Consider the following 26,624-nt stretch of genomic DNA (forward strand, 5'->3'; position numbering starts at 1 on the left):
GTGCTCACGTTATAGCCACGAAACGACGTTAAATAAAGAGCCAACCCCTAAATCTTTTGCAAATTGCACTCTCGATTACGGTGCATAACTTGTGTGTCTTATACTAAACCGCAGCATGCCTATAGAAAAAAAACGTTTCACCAACTCTTAGGTGATACTATTGTTGAAAGTTACTTATGTAAGCATTGTTTTGTTTCTTGTTATTGAAAACGGCTTTTATTTTAATTTTTAAAGTTATACTTCTTTTAGCGCGTTATGGAAAAATGGTGAGAGTAAATTTTTGCGATGCGCGCGCACACCGTCACAAAAAACCGACACCATGAAGTTAGCTGCAGTCAACATTTTAGTTTTTCTAAAAAAGGTTTGACAATTTACATTTTTTCTATTGTTAGTGTAGTTTTTTCTACAAACGTAGAATAAGGCAAAAGATAAAATTATTGAAAAGATTTTTATCTAATAATCTCTATCTGTAAAATTCCTTGAATCTGATGGCATTGCTGATCCATGTATCGTTTCTCTTTGTAATATATTATGTATAGAAGTATATATAATATAATATAATATATAATATAATTTATTTCTCAAAAAACTTACATTCTAATAAAACAATAATTATTTTAGTAAGTACTTAAATAACTAGACTAAGGATAATATTTATGTGCTATTAGGCGTACTTATTTTCTTACGGATGGGGTATCCTTTTAATTTTAATGTTTTATACAATACATAGCTTCTGAAGCCAAACTAAGATAACTTGTGCTTCAGCTTCAGTGCCACCTCCCCTGGGTGTATTTAAATAAACAAAATTTGGCCAGATATCATTTACGAGAATTTAAAATTTGATATCTAGGTACCTACTTATACAAAAACAAAAGTCATAATTACAATTTATATATAAATAAATAAATACATATTTCTATACTTGCTCCTCTCTAAAATAAATAAATAAATGTTATGATGTGTGTCTGTTGGATGTGTGTATAATGTTGTCGAAAGAGAGGGTGTGTAATGGTGTGTGTGTGTGTGTGTGGAAGTTAATGATATGTAGTATATTTTTTCTTTTTTTTTTTTTTTTTTTTTCCGTAAGATAAGTAATGTTATTTTAAAATAGTTAGTAGATTTTCAGTATTTTCATAAGATAAGCTAAGTAGGTAAGAAATTACTGTTTTTTTACAATTTGTTTTGTTGAGTGAGTAGATATGTGTCAATTCATTAATTTTATTATAAAGGTGAGGGCCCTGGAAATAGTAAAATTTTTTAATAAATGAGGTATTCGATACTTTTGATCTTTTAACTACAGTATGTTTTCTGCGTTTATTTAAATAGGAAGTATCATATATAAGTTCCGTGTGTTGCTTCAGTAAGACACTTAATATGAACAACTTTCTCACTGAAAGAACTTCAAAGTTTTGATAAAGCAAAGCTGTTGGATACAAAAAGGGCCGAAAAGATGAAACCTTTAATATTGCACGTTGAGCGACTTCTACTTTCTTTATAATACTTTTAGATGCTCCACCCCATGACGAGATGCAATATATTATTAAAGATTGGCACAAAGCCATGTATATCCGTTTCAAAAGTTCGAAATCGACCACGTATCTTAAGTTTTTAAAGATATAAATCATTTTGTTTAATCGACCACTTAGAATATCGATGTGTTTTTTAAAGTTTAAGTTGCTGTCTAGGGTCACACCTAAGTACTTAATATAATCGACTCGTTCCAATATTGGGCATGAGCAAGGGACAGTTTTAGGGTCAGCACATGCATGTGAAAAAAGACAAAGGTTAGTGGGTAGGCTTGGTATTCGCATCGAAAAACTTACATATTTGGTTTTACTTATATTGAGTGATAGAATATTATTATGTAACCATTTGGTAACGGCGTTGAAGCCTGATTGTGCTGCATCGAAAACTTCAGTCCAAGTATCCGCAGCAAATACTAGGGCAGTATCGTCTGCATATGATATAAAGATAGAGTACCTTATTGAAAAGATGTTAATTAGTATTTATGTCTGTCTTCTAAAGCAGATATGTCCAGACAGACACAGCCTACGCCAATGTTTGTTCCCTGCCATGTTACATGAATACGCTCAAAGCAGGGAAGGCCAAATTGGGTTAACGTCTACATTCGGTATTTCAATATGGAGAATACAGCGCAAAAGAAGCCAAAGCGCTTTGGATAGCGTTCACGTTTTTATTATTTACGGCCTTTAAAATTGCATGGGTAAAGCCGGCGCAGTGGTTGTGGTCACGCCTACTTTATGGCAAAACGTGTGAACTTGCCTTATTGTAAATACTTTTTTGGCACCGTTTAGCTTGAAATAAAAACTGCAATTACGTCAGAAACAGCGTACTCACCACAGTATTACTCTGAACGGGTGACGCAAACTGCTACCTACACGCCTAATCTATTTTTAAGTATTTGTAGGTATTCGTACCTAATTAGCTATTTTCTTTTTTTTTGTACTTATTCTTAAATATATAAAAACATTTCCGATAGAGACTTGCTTATAATGAAAAAAATCTATATCTCGGCATACTTTTTGTAGTCTTTATATCGGCTGATTTAAGGATTTAAAGTTAAGTCCTAAGTAGACTAAAATTTAACGAAAAACTGACCAAGTGCATGTCGAACCACACACAGTATATGGGTCTGTATTTATCGTCACAATATAATATATTGAGACACCTGTACCTACCGTCCCTACTCGTAAATACGTTTGATAAGTTTGACGACTATTGCTCGTTAAAACCTCCAGCTGTGATAGTTTTCCTTTTAACTTCGTTATACGAGTATATACTAGTTTATTAACAGCCATTTAGCTGGCAGTGGGTGTGGGGCACTTGCCTCTAATAAACGTTAGCTCTCAAAGTCTTAGTGATCCCAATCGGATCCCTGAATCGACAATGTTTTTTGTTACACCCCTATATTTTTTAAAGATCTATTTAGCGACATAGACAACTCAAAAAATCGTCTCTACTTAACGTGATAGCCTAGTGGGTAGGACTTCAACTTCACTTTCGGGGGCCCAGTTCGAATCCCAGCACGAACCTCTGCTAAGCAATCAGATACATAAAGCATTTTTAACGGCTTCCTACGTAACCCTAGCATTGTGTTTTTTATATTGTACAAATTAAATATAAGAAAAAACAACTTCAAATTCAAATTCAAATTCAAAAATATTTAATTTATGCAGACCTTATTACGGCATTTATGAAGAGTTCATACAATTAACATGTTACACTAATGTTAGTGATGGTGATAACTGCATTCGTTAACTTAAAACTAAAGCTAGGAGGGTTCCAAACTCGCCCTGGTCTAAAAAGAGCCCACAACAAACTTTGCCAGGTTTTTTTTGTTATCACCATCTCACGGTCTAGTTAATGTTGAGCTATGAAGTTAGAGCAATTCATACCCAAGCTTTTTTATCAAACATGTAATCCTTAATAGTATAATAGGATTTTTCTATAAGCTTGCGTTTTATGTGTATGTGTTTTTGAACTTATTGAGAGACATCTCAAGGATTTCATCTGGTAATTTGTTTTAAAAAGATATACAATTACCCTTGAATGAATTTTTAATTTTATGCAGCCTAGTAAACTGCACTACAAGTTTATTTTTATTTCTCCATTGTTATCAAAATCTTGGATTCACTAAGTGTGTTCTTGGACTTAGCATGTTATTTTACCGTTAATAAATAATAAATAGTAAGAAAACATCCATTGAGTGGGTAAATAATATTCATACTATGGGAACAGTTATAGAAAAAAAGAGGAAGCAAAATATCGTAAGAACGATTACTAATGGGCTTGAATATTAGAAGGGATGAGGGTTTGAGCTCACGCAACGCCGGTTTTTTTACATTATACGATCGACTTCTTTATAATAGATACGTACAATATATTATTAAAGAGGAGTTAGAACATATTAATGCAAGTGCTGAAAATAATATGTTATTTCAAAATTATAGCTCGACATACATAACTTGCAGACAAAGTTTTAAAATATAACTGCATTTGCTAAAAAAATATATACTCTATTAAGCAGGGCGGCCCCTCTTAATACTCTTTAAACTAGCGGTCTCATAGAAGTTATAAAACCGGTTATTCGTATTACTCATCTGGTCAGCTACAAAAAATACAAATTTTTGAACAACTGTATCAAAAAGTTATTTCAGATTTAGATACGTAGCGAATTTTAAAATGGGTCTTAGCCATGCTCAAGATAAACTCAGCGTGATATTTCTATAAATTGTAATCAAAGATTACCTAAGCATAAGTTTGTCCAAGTTTGAGCTAAGCAATGCTTGAGCAAAGCGTAACAGATTCTAACTCTACATCTCTCACATAAGCAGGTTCTGAATTTGCGGACGTAGCACAAATAGTTTGTGTAACAAAGCCGAATCGTGTCCGTATCGCCTAGTGGAAATGTGCATATCGACTACATCGGTAGTCGACCACTGCTAATGTTCGATAAATTCTTAACGCCTTTTATTTGATTAGAAGAAGATTAAATCCCTAAGGTTTCAATAATAACCTTATTCCGTATCATAATATTATCACACTTAAAGAAATTATGATGGGTTAACTTAAATGTTTCATCACTGCATGTACTTAATACTTTCTAGTACCATGATTACCTTAAGCGGTGATAGCCCAGTGGGTTTATATGATGGTGATGATGATGATGACCATCATAACCTATTAAGCTCAGCTATATTTAAAAGAAATTTAATTTTATCATCAATGTGCCCCAAAAAAGCGTCTACAGTGTACTTCTAGAGTAGCCTGGTATTGAAAGGAATTAATTTTATATCGCTCCTCTTTGTCCGATATATTGACGGACAAACGGACTCCTGATTTTTCCACTCGAGTAAGACTGTTCCTCAATCAGTCTGTGTAGCTGCCACTTTCATTTATGGGCTAAGACATGTAGAAGCTACACAAATACTGCAAAGCTAAATGAAAAGTTATAAGTTAAAATAATTTTTTGACGAGATTCTTATTCATGTTCCCTTAGAGTGCCATGTCTTAATTCGGGGTAAATTAACAGCCAAATGAAAATAACCTATCAGCTATAACTTCAAAAGATCATGAAATTTATGTCGACCTTCATTAATTTCGTCCGCGCTCAAGATACGCTCGTCTCAGCGTTGTTCTTTCGTTTCGCTAATAAAAAGCCTTTTTGTTAAAAGGGTTATTTGGGACTAACTGACTAACTCTGTTCCTTATTTATATGTATATAAGTATAATAGACATTACCACGCTGCTATTAGGAGACATTATCCAAAGGAAACCTTGATGGACCCGTTCAAAAATTGGGTGGAAATGGGAATTGGAATTGGGCCCTTATTAGTCCTTTCACAAGGCGATAAGTATCTAACACTTTTGAACCATGGAAAAATGGCATTGGTGGGAGCATAATTTTGCGGCAAAATACGAATGATAAAATTCAAGTAAGACCGTATGAAATATCTGAACGCGAATGATACGATAACACACCTCACAATTTTGCCAGTAACGCAATATGAATGCAAGATAAATCGCCCGTATAAATTTCATGTCACGTAAACTGGCAAAAATGTTATCGGCGCAGAGGAATTGATACGGTTCGCAATCGAAATATTTGTGGATTTGCGGTAGGTCATCGGATTGAGATTTTCACCGGCAATGTACCATGTAATACGTTGGCTAACCTAGGGTAGGTTACTATTTATAAAGTTTTTTGACCGGACGAAGTTAGGTTTAGGGTTTACTTGGGTGTAATTTTAGTTTTTTTTTATTCCCTCTGACCCACATTCCCATCGAGCCACAAAGCATATTATGTATATTATACATAAATACGGATAAACACCCAGACACTGAAAAACATTCATATTCATCACACAAACATTTTCCAGTTGTGGGAATCGAACCCGCAGCACACTGCGCTAATCGGCCGTCACTTCATCGCATTTCCACTTTGTTCATCTATCTATCTGTACTACCGTCCGTCTGATCACCGTTCCTTCAGACACCTATCACTGCTGAATACAGGAATATAGTCACCCAGAATTGACAAATATTTAAGTTTAATGAATTATTCGTTTACCTTTTCATTGAGTAGTTACGGCGATTTTAAAAATGCTAATGGTGAAGTAAAATACCGCAGTGCAAGTTGTCTGCAGTAGGAACGCATTTTATTTATCACTTGCACATTTTATTCTTTGTGTGTTTTAGTTATCACTTTTAAGTATCATAATTGGACCCGATAGATGGTGCTGCGATCAGATTGTAGGATTTTGTTTGTATTATTTTCAGGGTTTTCCATCTGTTTCGGATGTCGTACCTAATTTATTACTTAGACTCCGCTGTACGCCCGCCTGTCTGTCTGTCGGTCAGTCACAAAGTCTTACAAACCGTGATAGTTAGACAGTTGAAATTTTCACAGGCGATGTAGGACTCCTATACAACAAACATGATTTCTTATTACTCTTTTAAAGATAATGGTACGGAACACCTCGTACGCGAGTCAGAGCACTTGGCACTTGGCTGGTTTTTTTAATCCTTTATAATTATGCCCATGAGATGTAATCCCACCGAAGATCAGTGTTGTTATACAGTTTAAGATGGCTAACCAGTACTGAGTATGGCAGTTAGTAAAACTCGTTATTAGTTATCACGCGGCATTGTACCGAAATCTAAATTGTTTGGTCACACGATATTTTTGTAACTCGGGCCGAAGCCTCGAAGCAGAGAAATATAAGAAATAAAAAATTGCCGAATTGCCTCTGCCGGAGACTGAACCCGGAACCTCCCACTTATAAGACCACAACGCTCACCACACCGGCATATCTATATAGATAGCGAAGGCTTAATAATACCAAACGAGACCGAGCGAATGCAATACGAAATTCAAGTATATTCATACATACAAATAATAATTATGAAAGCTCACCTGAAATGCCGTCGTAGGTCCACCATTCTTCCCAGCTGACGCCGCTCACAGCTACAATCAAACCGAGTCTAATTAAGTCAGCACTCTCATTATGAACATAGCTTTACATTTCTTGTGCCACTTGTCTTAATACAATTTGCATAAAGATTTAATAAAGTGAAAAACTTAACAACGTCACAACATAATATTAATTAATTTTTTCAACTTGTTTATTTGGCCGGACTTTATTATGAATCAGATGGATAAATAAGTCAGTATTGCACATAAGGAAAGAAAACAAGATTAACAAAACAAAAGGTAAAAATATTTTTATGCTCGGCGATAATCGGAATTAGTCCCCATAGGAACTTATAAAACACGGAATAATAAAAGTCGATCGATTTCTATATTAATAGTAATAAAAATAATATTTATTAAAAGGTATAAACCCAGTTATTCAACGAAAGAGATAAATTTAAATTCAAATAATAAAATAATAAATAAAAATATTGCAAACGCACTTCCAAATTAAATTATTTTGTTGTTGTAACATTGTTGAAATTGAAAAAAAATTATCTGTATATAATTTATTTATATTTCTTTCTTTTGCAATCTATTTTGTTTATCTTTGTTTAACACTAATATAAAATAAAAGAAAAATATTGTACCTATGGATATGACAGACGTTAGGGTAAAAAGTCGCACGTAAGGGTTTGTTTTTAACATTCATGGTAACGAAACCCTTTGGTGACAAGTCTATCGCGCCCTAAAACCAGATATCATACCAAATCTACCTCCAGCTTCCTATTTCAGTCTTTTCCGTTATGACCTTTCGTGCAATTTCGCTACAATTAATTACGCGGTAAAAAATTTTATGACTTTAGGATTGCCTAAAGCATCTAGCAGGCAATTAAATAGATAATAATATTAATTAATTATACAGTATATTATAACTTTTTTGTATATGAACAAATTACGAGAATTGTATAGGTAGAGGCTTACATGCAGAAACTCGATGGCATATCGACTAAGCTACAGAAGGCTTAAATTGCAAACGTTGGAACGTAAACCAGCTTGCGATGCGGCTTGGTGACTATCATAAGACCTCTCGTATAACCACGATCTAAGCGAAAAAGTCACATCGTCAATTATTATTTCCTATTATTAGATATATTTCCTTTGCGAACGAACATTTTAGACTATACTTGCAAAGCATATTAATTAACTATGCATTCACTTAAAATGTAACGCCATTAAAGTTACTATTTTTTACTAATAACACCAAAGTAAGCGTATCTTGTGTTTTGGGTTCTCAGATGACTGATGAATATTTTATTTAATAATTAATATACATAAATACTTATAATATACAGATAAACACCCAGACACTGAAACACATTCATGTTCATCACACAAACATTCTCCAGTTTTGGGAATCGAACCCACGGCATTAGAATCGGCCGTCGCACTACCCACTATTATTAGCATTACTACCATTTTATAAAACAGTATTACCTTAAAATTACCGTTTAATTGACAAGCCTCGAAAAACCTTGGAAACGTCAAGAACATAAGTAATACTGCTTTAAGCGATGGTAAGCGATGGAAGGCCACTCGCCCACGGATCAGTTACAAATTCAACTTCCAATAGAGGATCTATTATATTGTAATCGTGTGTTATTTTTAACAACAATTTGTGATATAAAAATTTACTGCCCTTGTACTAATAAGTTCATTTTTAAGTTTATTTTTGTTGTGTCCATTGTTCTTTTTTACTATTTGTGGTGTACAAATAAAGTGTATAAATAAAAAAAAAAAAATAATAGGTGTCAATATGTATATGACAAAATTTTACATGATAATGCCCTGGAGATTAGAAACTAGCTTAAAATACGTATGAGAAATATAGTAATATACAAATGTTATATTCTATTTCAATACGGATTCCTGAATCATTTTTCATTTCTGTGCCATTTCTCTTTCAGTTTTATTTAAGCGAATCAATCATAATGAAATAAATAAGCCAATGGAGCGTAAAAGCGGTCTCCTTTTGAAACAAAACATTTTCCTTGACGCCGCGCGATGGTGCTTGCTACACTTCAATTGTTCACAAATCGTTATTATGTCCTTATCGCTGCCTTTTTTATTTTCGACACAACTTGGCTCGTTGTACGTACGAAATATTTTCATTCTTGACCGCACTACGAGTATAATAGGACTTTTATAAGAAAATTATCCAAGCAACAGCTCCTAGACTTTTTAGGCCTTACTGATAGCAATTGCCTATCTGAGTAAAAAAACACAGCATAACTCATTATACAACGTTTATTTGTAAATCCCTAAATGTATCAAAACTACCTCAGCGTGGGTTGTATTCTTTTCTTTTTAAACCCCGACACAAATGTGTGCGCATGTTTGTGTGTGTGTGTATGTGTGTGAGTGTGTGCGTGTGTGTGTATTTCTCGAACGGGAGTGTTCTTAACTAGGTTTGATGAAAATCGATTCAAGATGGCCGCCACCATCAAATGACGAATTACATTTTTACCAACTAACTCCCTGGATATTGGTATCAAATGAAAGGACTTGAATTGTAGAATAATTTACACTTTAGTTTTAAATTTTTAATTTATTGGCTACATTCAATTATTGTTCTGCCTTAATCGAATAAAAATTATTTGTTTACTTTTAACTTGGCCTAAATAGTCAGGCAAAGCATGGCATTTACCTGCGTCTACGATGGCGTGCAAATTTGCAACTTGCGTGCGTTCAGTTAACAAAACACGCCAGGTCGAGCAAGATGACTGAAATGTATCCCATGCATGATTGCTACGCTATAATATTGCCTTCATCGCAGCCTTTCTATTTATGGAACAGAGTTCGACGCTGCACTAAGGTGTAGTTCTTGGACGCTGAGTATATTTATAATTAATCGTTAATCAAATATTACGTACTGTATTTGTTAACTTTTAACTCGACCTAGACAACCAATGCATCAATTAAATGTGATATATAACATTCATATTTGCTACACTAATAAATAATAATAAATGTTTATTTCAGGCATCAAGGCTCATTTATATTTTTTGGTAGTAAATAACACATTACTCTTACATTAGTAAAAAAATATATGTATTTGTATATGTTTATATACAAATACTGCCGCTCCAATCCATTTGAAGCGTCTTTAGTTGCCTATCGGCCTTGCCGTTTGGGTTTAATAAAGGTGCTATACCCCAAGCCGGTTATCCCGCTACCATCTTAGACTACAATATAATTTACTACTGAAATTACATTCAAGATTTTTTTTTATTTAGACAATGTATCAATATAATTGACTCTTTGTATTTTGTAATTATAAACCACGAGTATGATAAATAGAAAACTAACTAGAAATTGTTTCGCTTGGCCTAGTTTAGGCTTAGGTCTAAACAAGAAATCAAATTTGCAAACGCAGTTATTTTAATTTTTTTTTTCTTGGGTTTAGATAATATGAGCCGTATAATTTATCGCACGCATGTCATCATACTACATGTCCTCATCGCTGTTTTTTTACTTTCAGTAAATGTACAAATTTTGTTCCGTATTTTTTGCACCTACGATATTTTTCTTCCTGGAAGCTATGGGTACTTATTTTAATGATTAGTAGTATACTAATTAGGATTGTTTCGTTATTACCTTCTGAAAGTTGGGATGTTCGGTGAAAAGCATAAAGTTCTATGCGCAACTTGTTATGCTGGTATTTTTATTTGGTTAATTAATTATTAGGTAAAATTATTCGTATTTCTATTAGATTTAGGTAAGCAGAGTACCTTTGCGCTATATAACAATAAGAATTAAGCATTCCATTCTTCTAAGCATGCATATTTCAATGTTACTCTTGTAGGGACTTAAAAATCCGCCTTTTTTTCAGAGGTTACCAGTGACTCGTTTGATGTCGTCTGTCCAACGCCTTGGGGGACGACCAACGATACCGTTTACCGTTGTGGGTTCGCCATTGCAGCATCTTACGATGTGCATCGGTTATTCCATTGATTTGATCAGATAAAGATACTCCCGGAATGGCTCTCTCCGTAATCTGCTGAGTGACTCTGGCCATAGTGAAACAATCTCGTTTCAATACCGGAATTCCATCACTGATTGGCGTTTAGCAGTGGACACCAATAGGTTGAGGCTTCTAGACGCCTTAATCTGGCCTCTACTTTACACTACGTGCCTAAAAATCACGTTTAGCTCTCTCTCTCTCTCTCAGACATCATTACCAATTTACACAGTAATAATCGTTATCTTCTATCGTTATCGTTATCTTCTATTATATCTCGTCGATACCTGAGCCCGTAAACGTGTATTAGGGCAGCATGGTGGGACTGAAGTCTGTATCACATAAGGTGGAACATTAATCAGGTTAGGCTTATTACAACAACTACGGTGTTCGTTATTTTTGTTATTTCATAAAGCTTATAGCAACTTTCCGCAACTCATCCTTCAACTCAAAAAAATACGAAAATAGGAATAATTTTTACCTCGGAAACATAAATATTCCAACTCCACGGGCTCTAGCAACTCGCAAGAGACGGATTTTCAAGAGATTAAAATTTCTAATTTGAGTGTTCTGGAGTTCTCTTAATTAAGATTATAGAATTATGATACTCATAATATTTCGGAGCAATTAATTCAAAAATTCTTAAAATGAAATTCTTATGCCGTAATTATCTGCGAATTCTATTATAACGAAATATTCTCACTTTAAGGATGCCGGATAATTATTTTAATATACAACGGCTATTTTAATGAAATATAATATTATCTCTTGATTCCCCAATTAAATTACTAAAATACCTAGAACGTTGGTAATTAATTAATAATAATTTTATCGATTAATACTCGTGTTACGTTCCACCGATGATTGTTTATGACTCTTCAATGGTATAAGTAATGTGTATAATATCTAAAACAGATGGTATAGTAACGTGGGTCTCAGAAGACTTGTAGAAGAACCTTAGTTACCAAAAGCTCAATGGGTTGCTAAACCTTTATGGGCGGAGCCAATGAATATTTGAGCCCAAAGGTCTTTGCCCCCGCAAAATATCATGGAGTAACTACGAGATTGCATTAAAAATGAGCACGCCAGGATCTCAAGGGGCTGGAGTGGCAATATCGCACCAGAAAGCGTCACTACGATAGACCAAACAGAGGGCAGACAGAAGACAAAAAGAGTTGATACGAATCACTATATATAAGGGCACACAAATCATGCGTAGGTGTGGAAATTTTCACAAACCATTTTTCTTTATTTAGATGAATGAATAAAATTAATCTACCTCAAAGCTCTGAATAAGCTTCCAAACACAAATCGGTCATTTTATCAAAACTGATGAAACTTTAAGAGTTATGTTAATGCTTTCTATTAATATTGAGTCGAATCTCAACCAATAGATTACTTCAACGTCGATCTGGTGCCATTGGATATCTTGAACTCTTTTAATAGGAGCCAACTAGACGGTAATTGTAAAGGGCAGTGAACCCAACGTGTTTAGCAATTGAGCAAATTTTCTTACATCCCAAATTTGGTTGCCTTACGAATAGTATCAGATAATCAGAGAAGATACCTTTGTTGCGTTTGAAAATTAGAAATAATTTAAAATATTATTGAAAATTGGTTAAAATAAACATCTTCCTAAAATTTTTGTTACAAATAATAGAATGAGTAGCAACCAAATAGCAAAGCGATATCTTCCGAAGTACGTTTTCCAAAGCGTGCAGTTGAAATGTATACCAATCTCGAACTTACTCGATACATGCCTGATTTATGCTTTTAATTTAAATTTTTGCATTCGCCAGGCGAAGTTGGCTACAGACGCGCTGCCTGCATTGCAAATATATGTCGCAGTCGACTCTCCAGATATCGTTCCCAGTTTCGATTCGATACAGCTTGAGCGAACTGTCGACTTTTAATCTTTTAATGCTACTCAACAAACTTTTGCCTCGCGGAGTACGCTCACGTTTATTTCAGTTAATAATAATGTTTCGTATAAAAGTTTTTGTAGGGACTTGGGTACACGCCTAACTTTTTATTAATAAGAGAGCTGCTGGGAAATAATGTGTTTGCAAAACACTTTAGAGATTTAAAGCAACCAAGAGACTCCACATTCATACATTGTGGTGAAAGTTTTATAACGATTTATGTATTATTCTTTTTGTAAAATTTAAAGTTATTTGATACTAGCTAAGATGTAAATGATAGCTTAGTAAAATCCTGCAGTAACCGTTTCTTTTCAAAAAGAAACCTATGCCCATCTTCAGGTTCCAAGCTAGGTGTATATCTATGACGAACTGTGAAGCTGTGTATAGGTAACAAAGGCTATATATTTAAGTAGCCCGGGAAGGTTATTTCGGTGTTATTCTGGGACAATAATTATCCTATCTCTATCTACTTAATATAGCTAAACCGATCTTGGTGATACATTGCACAGATAGTTTCCTGGAGATGGAAATAGGATCCTTTTTTTTCGGAAAATAAACCTTTTCTCGCGACATTTTAAAAAAATATGAAAAACGCGATAAAGTCAAAGGTGTCTGTCATCTATGAAATGAAAAGTGAACAAGAAGCAAATTTCCACTTTATTACATTACATACAGTGAATATTACACTAAGAGTATTACACGCGGGGTTGAACTATTAGAGCGTAAAGAGAAAATAATAGCTCTCAAATTTCATTAATTTTGAAAATAAACTGAAGTTTTCGGCGAACGTTGTTATCATTATCAGAAATAGAGAAGGTCAGTAACGTCGCCTAATGACTTTTTTATTGCTCCGTTATACAGAAGGGGGATAACATTAACTGAGCTTACTAGCCTACGGGCGCAGTAGGTGCCTATAGCTCAGAGCGGCTTAAAGTAACTTTACCGCCGAAAACAACACCTGGGGTGGCTCGTACATTGTGCCAATTCCATGAATTACTTAAATTTGAAATAACTACACCCAAGGATAACCCTGTATTTTTTCTCTCATATTTCTTTTACGTACTGTAAAAAAAATCATTGTAGTTAAATACATTTAGTATGAAACTACTTTTGAAGGTTTTATTGATAACAGTGTTGACACTATTCAGATTGATCATTATCATCATCATCACTATCACATAGTAGCTCCTCACGGCACAGGCCTCCATTTTAGTAGGATAACGATTATTAACACGCTCATGTTAGTAATAACAAACGAGATTGAGGGCATAGGTGTTTCCAGTGGTACGGGGCTATAAAACGCCAATGAAGCCTAAAACTTAATTAAAAATTCAATTATACCAAGTAGTTATATAAGTTATTTTAAAACAACAAGTCTGTTTGTTTGTAGTGACTGTAACACTGGTTTGATAGGCACCGAGAAAGAAAGAAACTAAACAGTCTCAACGATTTTTTCAATTACCATTTTGACAGCAGAGCGGTGTGCTGAGAACTTAAAAACTCAATACCTTAGAAATCAAGAAGTCAGATCTGGTGATCTTATCAAGGTCATTTACACATTAAACACAATCGACGCTTAATTAACTGTATGATCACTAGAAGCGGGAATACGTTCTCGAAGGGTTTATTTGCAATTGCAGTATTTACACAAAGAATTACATACTTTTTATTCCCTATAACAAATAATTGCTAGTAAAAACTACGTCTCAGTCCAAATTTTACTGTCTGGTTTTATTATAAATTATAGATTACTTTGTACGAGTAAGTAACTATACGAGTCTGGTTAAAAACATCACGCCTAAACATATGTTCAAAACATTGTTATCCTTAAATACTTGCAAACAGCCAGAGACTGATAGTAAATTATTCCGTATTTTGACTCGTTTAGTGCTGCAAACGCTCCGAAACAAACATAAGATTGAATTCTTATGCATTGTTGCATTTTGCAGACGCGTTTGCTACGTGACTGAGGGAAGTGCCCGCCTGGGAGATGCCAGTCAGCGTCTGTTTTGTAGTCTTAACTCTCGACCGAGTCTGGAAGACAGTGCGCCGGTTTCGCCTTCGGGAATACGGAATTATTTCCTATAAAAGATTTATATTTCCGGTATTGCGGATATAACATCTAAGTTAGAAGTGATCAAAATTGATAACTTTACAGGTATAGAATAACATGACCAACAATATTTCAATGGTATTGATGTCGCAATCAAATGTTGAAAACGTGAGCGATTCGCAGCCGACGAACTCCACAAAGAGCTTCAACCATGCATCGGAAATGAATCAGTTTCCGTTTCGTGTAGAATAAATGATATATCTCAATGGCAAAACTCAATTGATTTTCGACTTTAAGCTATAAGCAGAAAGGTGCGATATAGCGAAAAAAATCAATTGGAATAAGAACTGGTAGGAACACATTGAACTTACTAGTTCGTACATTTTAAATTCATAGTGTAAGTTCGTGAATTAAAAGTAATTCAATTTAGTTTTGCACTTGCTTTTTGTGCTTTGCTGTGAATATTTAAACATTTAGCGAAGCGATTACGATTTTGTAGTTTTTAAAGATAACGAGATCATTTTAAAAAGTTGTAAGTTGAAATGGTAGTGTTACCATTTTTTACTGCACGCCTCATAAGCGAAGCGTTGAGGTGGGTATTACTGTCAGTTTACGCACACCGAGTGATTCTCCAACTTAAAATGTCACTTTTTTATTCTTTATTGCTTTTATAAGTGAATATAAATAGACTCATGTTGAGAAAAAACACTATTTTTAACACTCATGATATTTTTAAATCTCTTTTAATTATTTAAACTAATTAAAAAATTGTTTAAAAAAGTTATGTCCTGTATGTGCGGATCCCGTATCTTGTGGTCACGATAACGAGAGAAATACTTCTTTAACTTATCGAGTTGGTTTCGAGTCGGGTCGAGAAATAGAAGCCTATTACTTTTCACGATATAATTAGATGTAGTTTAATTATTATTTACAAATAATCTCAATTTTATTGTAATAAATGAGATTATGAGGCTTGCACTTTTGGATTTTCCAACTATTTTAATATTCAAGGCGGCAGATATGCTGATGTCACCCACTACCCATGAACATCTTCATCACCAAAGGGCCACCAATGCAATTAGGTTATCCGACCCTTAAACAACCAAATCGTAATTTTGAGGATACATAGGAAGTTTATTCCTCAATTTTCAAGTGCCCGGCAGAATCTGCTTTGTATTACGTATGGTTGATTATTATTATTATTAATGAAAAATATACATTTTTTATGTTAACATAACAATATCTGTTACGGCGTAACAAAAACCCAGACGGGTTTATCCGTACACCGGTATTCATCATTATTGGTACATGATAACGAGGCATACATTAGGTGATTTCTATGATTATTTCAAAATATAATAGAAAATAAATACATAAAATCACGCGGAAAATAGGCTATTTCACGGTGCATTGAATGTTCTTTGCGTGGCAAGTGCAGCTTGAGTTAGGCTGTTGCCGCTGACGCCCGCATAATAAACGTTTTATTGACGCAAATAATTCTAGTAGAACTCTAGAAACTTGTCGAAATGGTACTGGTATCGGTCTACTTTAGAAGTGAATTTAGAATGGGGTATTGAAAAAGGCCTGAACTTATTTGATAGTACATTAAGGGTTTTTAAGAATGAAATAACATTATTATTTTCAGGCAATAGTCCCATAGAATAGATTTGTCAGAATATTATATTTATTATTCTAACAATTTATTACACATTATTTATGGAAAGGAGGTAGAATAATAATATTTAAAAAAAAACATTTTTATATATCGATGAAACCAATTATTATTGTTTGTTAGTTAGTACAAGCGAAGGGTAGAAAAGCTTACGCTAGGCAACCCCCCCATCTGGAACAATTTTCTATTGTGTATTTTTCTATTTTTTTTCACTTCGAATTAGCCCTTGACTGCAACCTCACAGGGTTAACTTGACAGGGGAATCCGGAATAATAGTTACATTATACCCCTGTCATAACCAATCGCTAAATCAGCTGGGGTTCGAACTCGAGACCCTCTACCGGGACCATATAAGCCAATAATTATTACGGTCAAAAGCAATTTTCTTAAAGCGTCCATTTAAAACAATTTTGACGAGGCGTTAAAAACCTTCGTTATAAATTTGCCTATCTCATCCTAGATAACAATGGAAATCTAAGATATACTTATATTTAAATTTCTTGTTCTTGAAACAAACATCAGCAAAATATGGTTTGCCGCTTATGAAACAGTATTTTCGGTCACCGCACCGGTGCAATGTAACGTTACATATTCAAACCGTATCGCGAGTGAACTCTCGTCCATGCAAATTTTGCACTATTGCATTTGTGCTCCTAGCATCTGGAAACGATAACCTTAATAGAATTTAACCTTTATAGACGGAATACCTTGGCGTTGAAAATATGAAACTACTCACGTAGTAGTGTTTTATAAAAATTGTGTTCATAAGAAAGTGTGTTAGGTACACACACACACATTAAAAAATATTATGTATTTATTGTATTTTTTACGGTATTACACTTAAATAATATAATGGACTCACTAAAATTATATTTAATAAATGGGTTTCAAAATTTTATAAATATAAATAAACTAGCAGTTTCGCTCATTCGTTACGGTTATTAACTAATCCCGTAAGAACCGTTTTTTCTCCTGGGATAAAAACTAACATTTTAATTAACTTTATGTCAAAAAACAAGTTGATCGGTTGCTAAGTTAGAACTTGAAGGAAGTACAAACAAACATACTTTCGCACTTATAATCTTAATATATATAAATCTCCTGTCACGATGTTTGTCCGCGATGGACTCCTAAACTACTGAACCGATTTTAAATTAAATTGGCACACCGTGAGCAGTCTGGTCCAACTTAAGAGATAGGATAGCTTAAATCTTTAAGTAAAGTCACAATTTTATTTTATTGCCAATTATTTGTCTATAATTAATTGACAGTCACATGTTATATATATATATATACAACTATGCTCATTTAAGGCTTGGCAATACTGAATACTTTAAAAACAAAATAAAACGCAGACGAAGTCGCGGGCAACAGCTAGTATAAGTATAAATAATTCATCAATAGCGAGCTACTGAATAAGGTGACGTATTTATACTAGTATAAGCCAATATCTAGTTCGCAAGTTCTTAAAAAAATATCTGTTGCCGTAGTAGAAACATTGATGTGTGTAGTATGGTACTCCACATCGATAAAAAATTCTAGAGAATTAAAAATAAACACAGTTTCATAGCTGGCCAGCTAACCAATTTTTTTGATTCAATTATCATTTTCAAAACTTAAATTAGAGCTTAATTGTATTATAAACACGCAATCCATTGCTTGTTAAAATAAAAGTCAAATGACTAAAGGAATCTTAAATTTAAATATCAATTTAGTTCACGTTTTTATTTCATTTATTTAAGGATTTCTTGCACCTATTAAAAAAATAAATTATTAAATACAAGCCTTTTAATGACTGATCATATTTAATTATTAGCGTAGAATGACAGTAATTTCATCGGCTTCTTAGTTTCTATAATTATCATTATTCACGTGTGTATATCAATTGTATGAAAATTTTATAAAGGCACACCATTAAAAATCTTTAAAAATCTGTTATTCAAAGTTAACTTACAAACTGCATAAACTGAAATTAAATTTCAGCAATTCAAGTCACGACATTTCATTGTTTTAATAACTGGAAATTATTATATTTTAGCTTAAGAACAGCATTCAGTGAAGCAAAGTTAAATTGAAGTCGCACGCGGATTTGGCCCGGCCCGACTGAGCTTAAGGCTGGCCACCTGCACCCTCGACCTATTCCTACCACTGAAAACACAATTTGCGGTGCCTTTTGTGACTTCTGTTTACTTTATGCATTTTACTTTTATTTTTTATGTACGCTGCACGGCATTCATTCATGGCGTTCCTCTAATTCGCCAGATGCTCGCCTGTTTGCATTTGTATAAGCTCGTTTGTTCTTTTACAGTCACATAATTTTTTTTATACAGTTGCGCTGTTACCCGTGGTTTTTTTCGGTGTTTTAAAGGACCCTCAAGCCCTTTTTTCACCGCAAGTTAGCCCTTGAATGCAACTTCACCTGCTTATGAGTGTTGATGCAATCTAAGATGTAACGGGCTAACCTGTTAGCGGTAAAGCAGTTACATTAATTACCCCTTAATTGGTTTCCACGCGACATCGTGCCGAAACGCTAATAGAGTAGCGAATAGCGGCATATTTCGGTAGGTTGGTAACTAGCCACAGCCGAAGCCTCCCACAAGGATAGACCTGTGAAAATTCTGAATTTATAAATTTCCAAACTGGCCTTACCGGGGATTGCACCCGGATGGAGGTCGTCCAAATAAGCCTTAAAAGTAGTATCCCATCGTTATCTTCAGCATGCAAACACGCAACAACAGATGATGCGATTTTGCCAATTGATAGTTTATGTACCGCAGAAAAGTAGCCAATGTTACATTGTCTTATTTTTATTCCAGAAAAATGCACGGTTCCTAAGATGCTATTTTGATTTACCAATTTTCATAAAATTTGGTATCTTAATTCTCGGAATTAACAGACTACTTATATTATCCCAAAACCCTATTAAAATCATAAATGCGACGGTGAGTTTTTTTTTGTCCCGCTAAAACTTTGCGTTCAAAGCATTAGTCAGAAGGATTAAAAGCGGGCAATGCCGTGCTCAGATCTAGTAGGTAAGTAAATACGTAATATTTTAGACTTAGCAGAAATGGTACCCGGATTAAAAATATAATATGTCCATCTCCTGGATGTATAAGTTTACAAGCAAAGATAAGGCAAACTTGAAAATCGGCATGATAACAAATAACCGAACAAATTAAACATACACAAATAGATACATTTACATTATTAGTATTAGTATGGTATACTAATGGATTTTGATGAACTATTCACGAAGCACTGGGATGCGTCAGTTACTGTACGTGTACTTCCTAGGAGAGTCATATACAGGAAGTCAATTCGGGTAGAGTGGAATGGAGTATCGATCCTTGTACAAGATATTATAATAAGTTACGTGGAAAATGCATTTCGATAAAAGTTTAATGATTCATTTAATTTATTAACAATTTACATAATGATAATTACAGATGTTACATTTCAATTTTCTGAGTTTCAAAAGACGTTGAATCCAAATATTGTCATTGACACGGTAATTTTTAGGGGGGTTTGAACCTCCAAAACTTCCTAAATGTAAAATGCGTATAAAAATTTTCGGAACCGACAGAATTTGAACCTGCTACTCTCTGGCAATCGCGGCCTGAGCGCTTTCTCCAATTAAGCTACGGCTCTCCTGTCGTCGATGCTGAAATTAGTATATGCCTTTTTACATCAGTCTTATAGCGACTGTAGCGTCATCTAGTAGGAAACGTTACAGCTACCATACAAACACAGTAAGTACGATGCTTGGTTTGGAAAGGTTACGAATATTTAATATGAAGTAATGCTTCTATACAGGTTAGAACAAACTCCGGGCGAGCTCGTTGGTAAGAACATTTTCGGGACATTTAATACAAAAGAGGGTGTGTACCTATATAATTTTAATATTTTGAGCTATCTGCCTCGTTGGTCTAGTATTATTAGCATTTTAGTTTCAAAAATTGATAGAAACCTATTGGACCTAAGCCGCCTGGTTATGAGCATCATTTAATATTAGCTAACGCCTGCCAAAACGGATGTTTGGTCTTAACTCTAATACCCTTTATCATATTGCCAACGACCGATTAGCGCAGTTTGCAGCGACTCTGCTTTCTGGGCCCAAGGCCTTGGGTTCGATTCTCACTACTGGAAAATGTTTGTGTGATGAGCATGTTTTTTTTTCAGTGTCTGGATGTTTATATGTATATTCTAAATATAAATTTGGAAAATCCAAAAGTGCACGCCTCATAATCTCATTTTTTTCACAATAAAATTGATTTTTTTTTAACTGAAACTTTTAATGCTCATTAAAATTTTTTTTTTTTTCATATTAATTATTATTCATTTTTTGTAAACAAGACACGGGAATGTCATAATGATGGCACATTGAAAGTTACAATTAATATTAGCTAGAATAATTACATGGAAATTTAACGACAGTGAATTGAACGCTCATATTAACTAAGAAATTATGTCGTGTGTTACTTTAGATAATTAAAAAAAAAATATTCCGATACGATCATTTTTTCGACCAATTTTGATGCCACATACACCCATCCGTACACGGACGTCCAGAAAAGATTATGTTTAATGTTATTATTTACTATGTTAAACAAAAAAATTGTTATTGAAATGTATTTTATGTGCCTGACAAATTATTCGACTTGATATTAGTGTACTCAAATTAACCTGTAAGTGCAATATAAATAACAAAAAATCAATTTCAGTTTCGAGAAAACTGCTTTTTTTGAAATGTCGAGAGTAGAGCACAACCTCAACGCTTCGCGAGGCGTGCAATTTATGTATATTATTCATAAAAATATTCATTAGTCATCTTAGTACCCATGACACAAGCTACGCTTACTTTGGGGCTAGGTGGCGAGGTGTGCATTGTCGTAGTATATTTATATTGTATTTATTTATATGCGATATGAGGCCTGTACCTAGCTGTGAGACATTAATAGGGCGATGATGACTATCTTAGCTGTATAATTTAAGCAAATTGATTTATGTGCCGTGTTTTGACGAAAGATCAGAATACATTTGTCACCCCTTTTCGTGCCGCAGGTGTCGTACGAGGCGAATTAGAGAATATAACGGAGAGCGGGTAGCTGCGTCTTTTGTGCTACTATTACCATTTGCTGCATTCACCCAGCCGTCTGCCCAACGTGGTCATTATGGACAAATCCTCATGTTTGCAGAGCAAGCATTGGACTGTAATAGGCTATGGTGATCGATAATGAACTTTAATAGGCACTTTTTTTTTCCAGAAATTCGTTCTGTCTAACCTTGTTGCTTTATAAAGGTGAGCCCAAGACAGTGTAAAACAATAGAAAGAGTTAAGCAAGGTCATAAAACACGTCACGGGAACGAGCCTGTATATAATCAGCTTAGTGATAAATTGGTAAACCTCACGCAAACGACACAGCTGTATCCCGGGGCGACGCGATGATTGTCTTTATAGATAAAGAGGTAGTGATCTTAAAAATGTAACAACGTCTAGTATATAAAAAAAGTAGTAGTAGTTTTGGAAAAAGAAAAAACCATCCAACTAGGACTAAGACTCACACACTGAATGTTCCGCATATTGGAAGGATCATTATAATAAAAAATAAATATAGGTACTACGACACACATCGATATCTAGCAGAAAAGTAAGCGTAGCTTGTGTTACAGATACTAAGATGGTTGATGAATATTTTTATGAAGAATATACATAAATACTTATAATATACATATAAACAACAGGCACCCAGACTCTGAAAATCATTAATTTTCATCACACAAACATATTACAGTTGTGGGAATCGAACCCACAGCTTTGGACTCAGAAAGCAGGGCCGCTGCCCACTGCGCTAATCGGCAGATAAAAGGAAAGCGAGAGATTTAGACCGTACCACGCTGCTGAAAACGGCTTGTAAACTATTAATGAGTTTTTCCACAAATTGTTGCAATTTAGTGACTACTGTAGAGTGTTCTGTAGTTTAATGAACTTTATTGTACACTTTTCGTCGTAAAACTATCGAAATAATGTGGAAACATGTTTGTTACAAACATGGGACTAAAAAAAACATAAAAAACCTATTATGAGATCTATAAAAATAAAGACTTTCCAGAAACTGGCGATAAGTTCATACATAATATTAAGTGTGCATTATTGGCTAACTGAATAAATGAAACAATGTTAGAAACTAGCACGTAATATAATAAAAGGTTTAATATCATCTTTTCTACCAAAGCTATCATGAAAAGCAATAAATCGGAGTCTTAGTGCTGCATAAGTTTACGGTGTAGCTCTTAGTCTATTTGCTTGAGCAGTTTCATAGCTCAGCGACCACTGTCTACACCGAACAATATTGACTTGCATTACCCAAGGTATTGAATTTTATCATTTCAAAACAGAAATAGCATTTCGAGAAGCTAGCAAAGCAAAAAGTCTTTATTGTTGTTGAATTCAATTATAACTTATAACAGAAGTTTAGTGGAAGCCCGATTTAAGTAAATTTATTTATTGCTGTAATGTTTATTACGGTCTGATAGAAATATTTAAAGTAAAACAATTATGTCAAATAGTGATTATTTTACCCTACTAAAGTAGTATAGAAAGTTAGCCACATTTGGCTTTATTTTAATTCATTCTCCGATGTTTTGTTAAATTGCAATTGATTATGTTGATCCAGTTCGTTGCAAAATCTACTTACCGGTAATTAAAAATATAGTATAGTAAAATATTAAATCCTCAAACTATAAAACAAAATAAACTATAAAACAAAAATATAGCTTCTATTTTTTTTACTTTTAAATAAAGAATTTGAAATTAAACACAAGTTATCTATACTGCAGAAAAGCCAATAAGCTTGCACTGTTCGTTTAAGAATCCTTTTGAATAGTTTTAAAATTATATTGTGACGTTGTAAATTTAAAAAAAATGAATTTTATCCGGCTCTTAGACAAATTGCATGTTCTCATGTTGAAAAGTATGTCAATAATTTATTATTTTATATTAATGTTGTATAGGAGTAAAGATACATAAAAGATAGTACTAATACATTTTGAGCGTACCTGTATAAGAGAGTAGTACTTGCAGTAAAGCCGACGCTGTTGCCACTCCAAGGAGGTTGTACATTGTCTATGGCATATTCTTCGGCTCCAACATTGGAAATTGTCTATGACTTCACAACAATAGCACAATTCTCCTCCTTTAACTTTTTCATTGTTGATAATTAAAAACTTTGGGTTATCGTTGGCCTGACCGACGCAATTCGTTAAACAGTTTCATAATGCTACCTGAAACAGAAAAAAATGTATTCAAACAAAAATCCTATTAAACGAATAACACTATGAAAGATTCAGCTCTCTACAAGAGCGATATGAAATCATGCCATATTTTTCAAGTCGGATATCATATGAGATTAATAAGATTTATATAATATATATAAATACTTTATATACATGTACTCTGTATCCATATCAATAATATATATTATATATGTGAAAGAGTGTCTGTTTGTTTGTTTATTACCTATGTCTTGCTAAAGCTTAAATGTTGCGGAGATTGTTTGCATCCCGGAGATGGACATAGGATACTTTTTATTCCGGGAACATAAAGGTTCTTAAGGTATTTTTTATTATTAATATTTACTTTGTAGCATAATGTACCTTTTTTTATTATTATTATTATTGTACCTATGTTTTGTTTAACTGTTGCAACAATCGTAAACTGACACGTACAGTGATAAAGTGTGTCCTGGACACGCACAAAGTATACTTTTCCATCCAAGATATTAAAAAAATATACATATTTTCATTTTACTTACGGTACAACTGCATATTATATAATATTGAATTACATTTTAAGGGCCGAATTATCATTTCTTTGGCTCCTATAGTGATCGTAACAAAATAGATTATGTATACGAACTTTATACAAACAAACGTAAAGTGATTTATGGATGCAACATTTTTAGCAAATAGATTTTTTTCCAAGCGCGCGCACACACACAGGGACGTCTGTTTGTGAAATTGGTGCAGCGTTCATAAATCCTTCACGGCCTTTATAAATTAATGCAGGCCCGATTCCAACGTGTTACGATCCGAAAACTTGCTTTATGGAATTAATATGCGATTGTGCATTTTTTATTTCTGCAACCCTACGTACGGTGACGCGTGATAAATAAATGAAGTGGCAATTTATTTTATTATTCTGTAGTTAACATGATGTTGAACTGAACAGATAAGTATAGATTACAGGTACTTGAAAACTTTGGGTAAACTTAAGGTACATAATTTTACTAAAAAGCCTGCTTAGTTGGTGAGGCATAGCTAAGAATGATCTTAGATGGATAGATTAGCAAAAACTTATAGATTGTAAATTCAGTAAGAACCTACTTAAGTTACATTTGATACAATATTACGATATGTTTTCATAATAATATGACTTTTTATAAAAAGACGGGTGACGGTTTATTATTAATTGTTCTTGGGTAACATTCTTGATCTTTAGAACATCAGATACGCAAGCTCAATATAATTCAACGGTTATAAAGAGAGGTATGCTCGGAAAATCTCAACGCGATCAAATCAGAAATGAGGAGATCCGTAGAAACGAAGCCAAAATTCTGATGCTAATGGATAACGCAGCCTTTCTAGCCTACAGACATACAAAATGGTCGTTTGACACTAGCAACACAAAGCAGTGAATTTTGGAAATCTCTTGAAATAATAGTGTGTCCAGCATTGTGTCATCGTTTACTGCAATTTTTTTTACTGAAATTGACGTTATTAATAGACCTATAAAAAGTGTGAAGCTCTCAATTTTATGAGATTTACTATTTCTGCAAATTTAAGATTAGATTAGTCCTTTACTAAGAATACTCCATGGATCTTATTAATAAACGTGGCATAACGTCAGAATAGTAACGGTGGGTTTGTTTTACGCTCTGACCTTTGAAAGATACAGTTGAGTTTAGTTTCTTTTAAGTAGGCCTAATATAAGCACTTTTGGAAAGGCAAAAATTCAGCAATTCCTCTTTTCTCTCAACCGTATCATTTTTAAAGTCATTATTTACGTTTATTAATAAAGCCCCTAAAATGGAAAACGAATTTTCGTTCATTCCTATGTAAGAGCACCTTTATGCCGTTAAGTTTGGATGGAATTATTTTATTGAACAGTAAGAACCATTATAACGAATATTTACAAGAACAACGAAAGTCGCTTTCACGGTATAACAACTATAATTTCGTTACAGCGCTGAGTTAAAAATGTCTACATAAGTTACGCTTGAAACTTGCTGATAATGGAAATTTGATAGGTAGCGCCGTGTAACACTTGAATGTAAGGTCTCGGTTTGTTCGTTCATCGTATAAATAAACGTGAAGTAGTGTGGTATCACGCGAACCGGTCATTAACCCTGCCTCACGGTTTACTAATGGGAGCTGAGGGTGTCAAAACGACCGCAACGAAACCGCCACCTAAAAACAACTCGCCTGAGATTATGTTTCACATAAATACATTGATATGGGGTTTTATCTCACCTTATCCGTTCTATTATTATGGCTAGCCCAGTTTTATTTATATAAATAAATAAATTAAATAAATACACTACGACACAAAACACACATCGCCATCTAGTCCCAAAGTAAGCGTAGCTTGTGTTATGGGTACTAAGATAACTGATGAATAATTTTTATGAATAATATACATAAATACTTATAATATATAGATAAACACCCAGACACTGAAAACATTCATGTTCATCACACAAATATTGTCCAGTTTTGGGAATCGAACCCACGGCCTTGGACTCAGAAAGCAGGGTCGCTGCCCACTGCGCCAATCGGCCGTCAATATATGTTCCGTGAAAGTGATGTATTACATATTTTCCTTAATAAAACAATTTTATTATTAAACTTTACTGAATTATATATTGAGGATTGTTTTATCCAATTTTAAGTTTAAATAAATGTAATATTATTAAAAAAATGTTGTCATAAACGCATTGAACAATAAACTTAACGCATGATTTAAT

The 26,624-nt window shown here is 33.8% G+C and overlaps 1 protein-coding gene across 2 annotated transcripts in view; it reads right to left on the bottom strand.

The window, feature by feature from the left end:
• The window catches only part of LOC120624117 (carbonic anhydrase-related protein 10), a 60,068-nt gene that overhangs the window by 17,563 nt on the left and 15,881 nt on the right, over positions 1-26,624 (bottom strand). For both annotated transcript variants that reach the window (XR_005658742.1, XM_039890473.1), the window contains exons 2-3: positions 23,659-23,883; positions 6,938-6,988 (exon numbers count right to left, since the gene is read on the bottom strand). Coding sequence is in view for 1 of the 2 variants with exons in the window: in XM_039890473.1 (XP_039746407.1) it covers positions 6,938-6,988; positions 23,659-23,722 (115 nt within the window). In the remaining variant the exon portion in view is untranslated. The remainder of the gene's footprint in view (positions 1-6,937; positions 6,989-23,658; positions 23,884-26,624) is intronic.

This window comes from Pararge aegeria, chromosome 5, assembly GCF_905163445.1.
Source record: "Pararge aegeria chromosome 5, ilParAegt1.1, whole genome shotgun sequence".
NCBI classification, from domain to species: Eukaryota; Metazoa; Arthropoda; class Insecta; order Lepidoptera; family Nymphalidae; genus Pararge; species Pararge aegeria.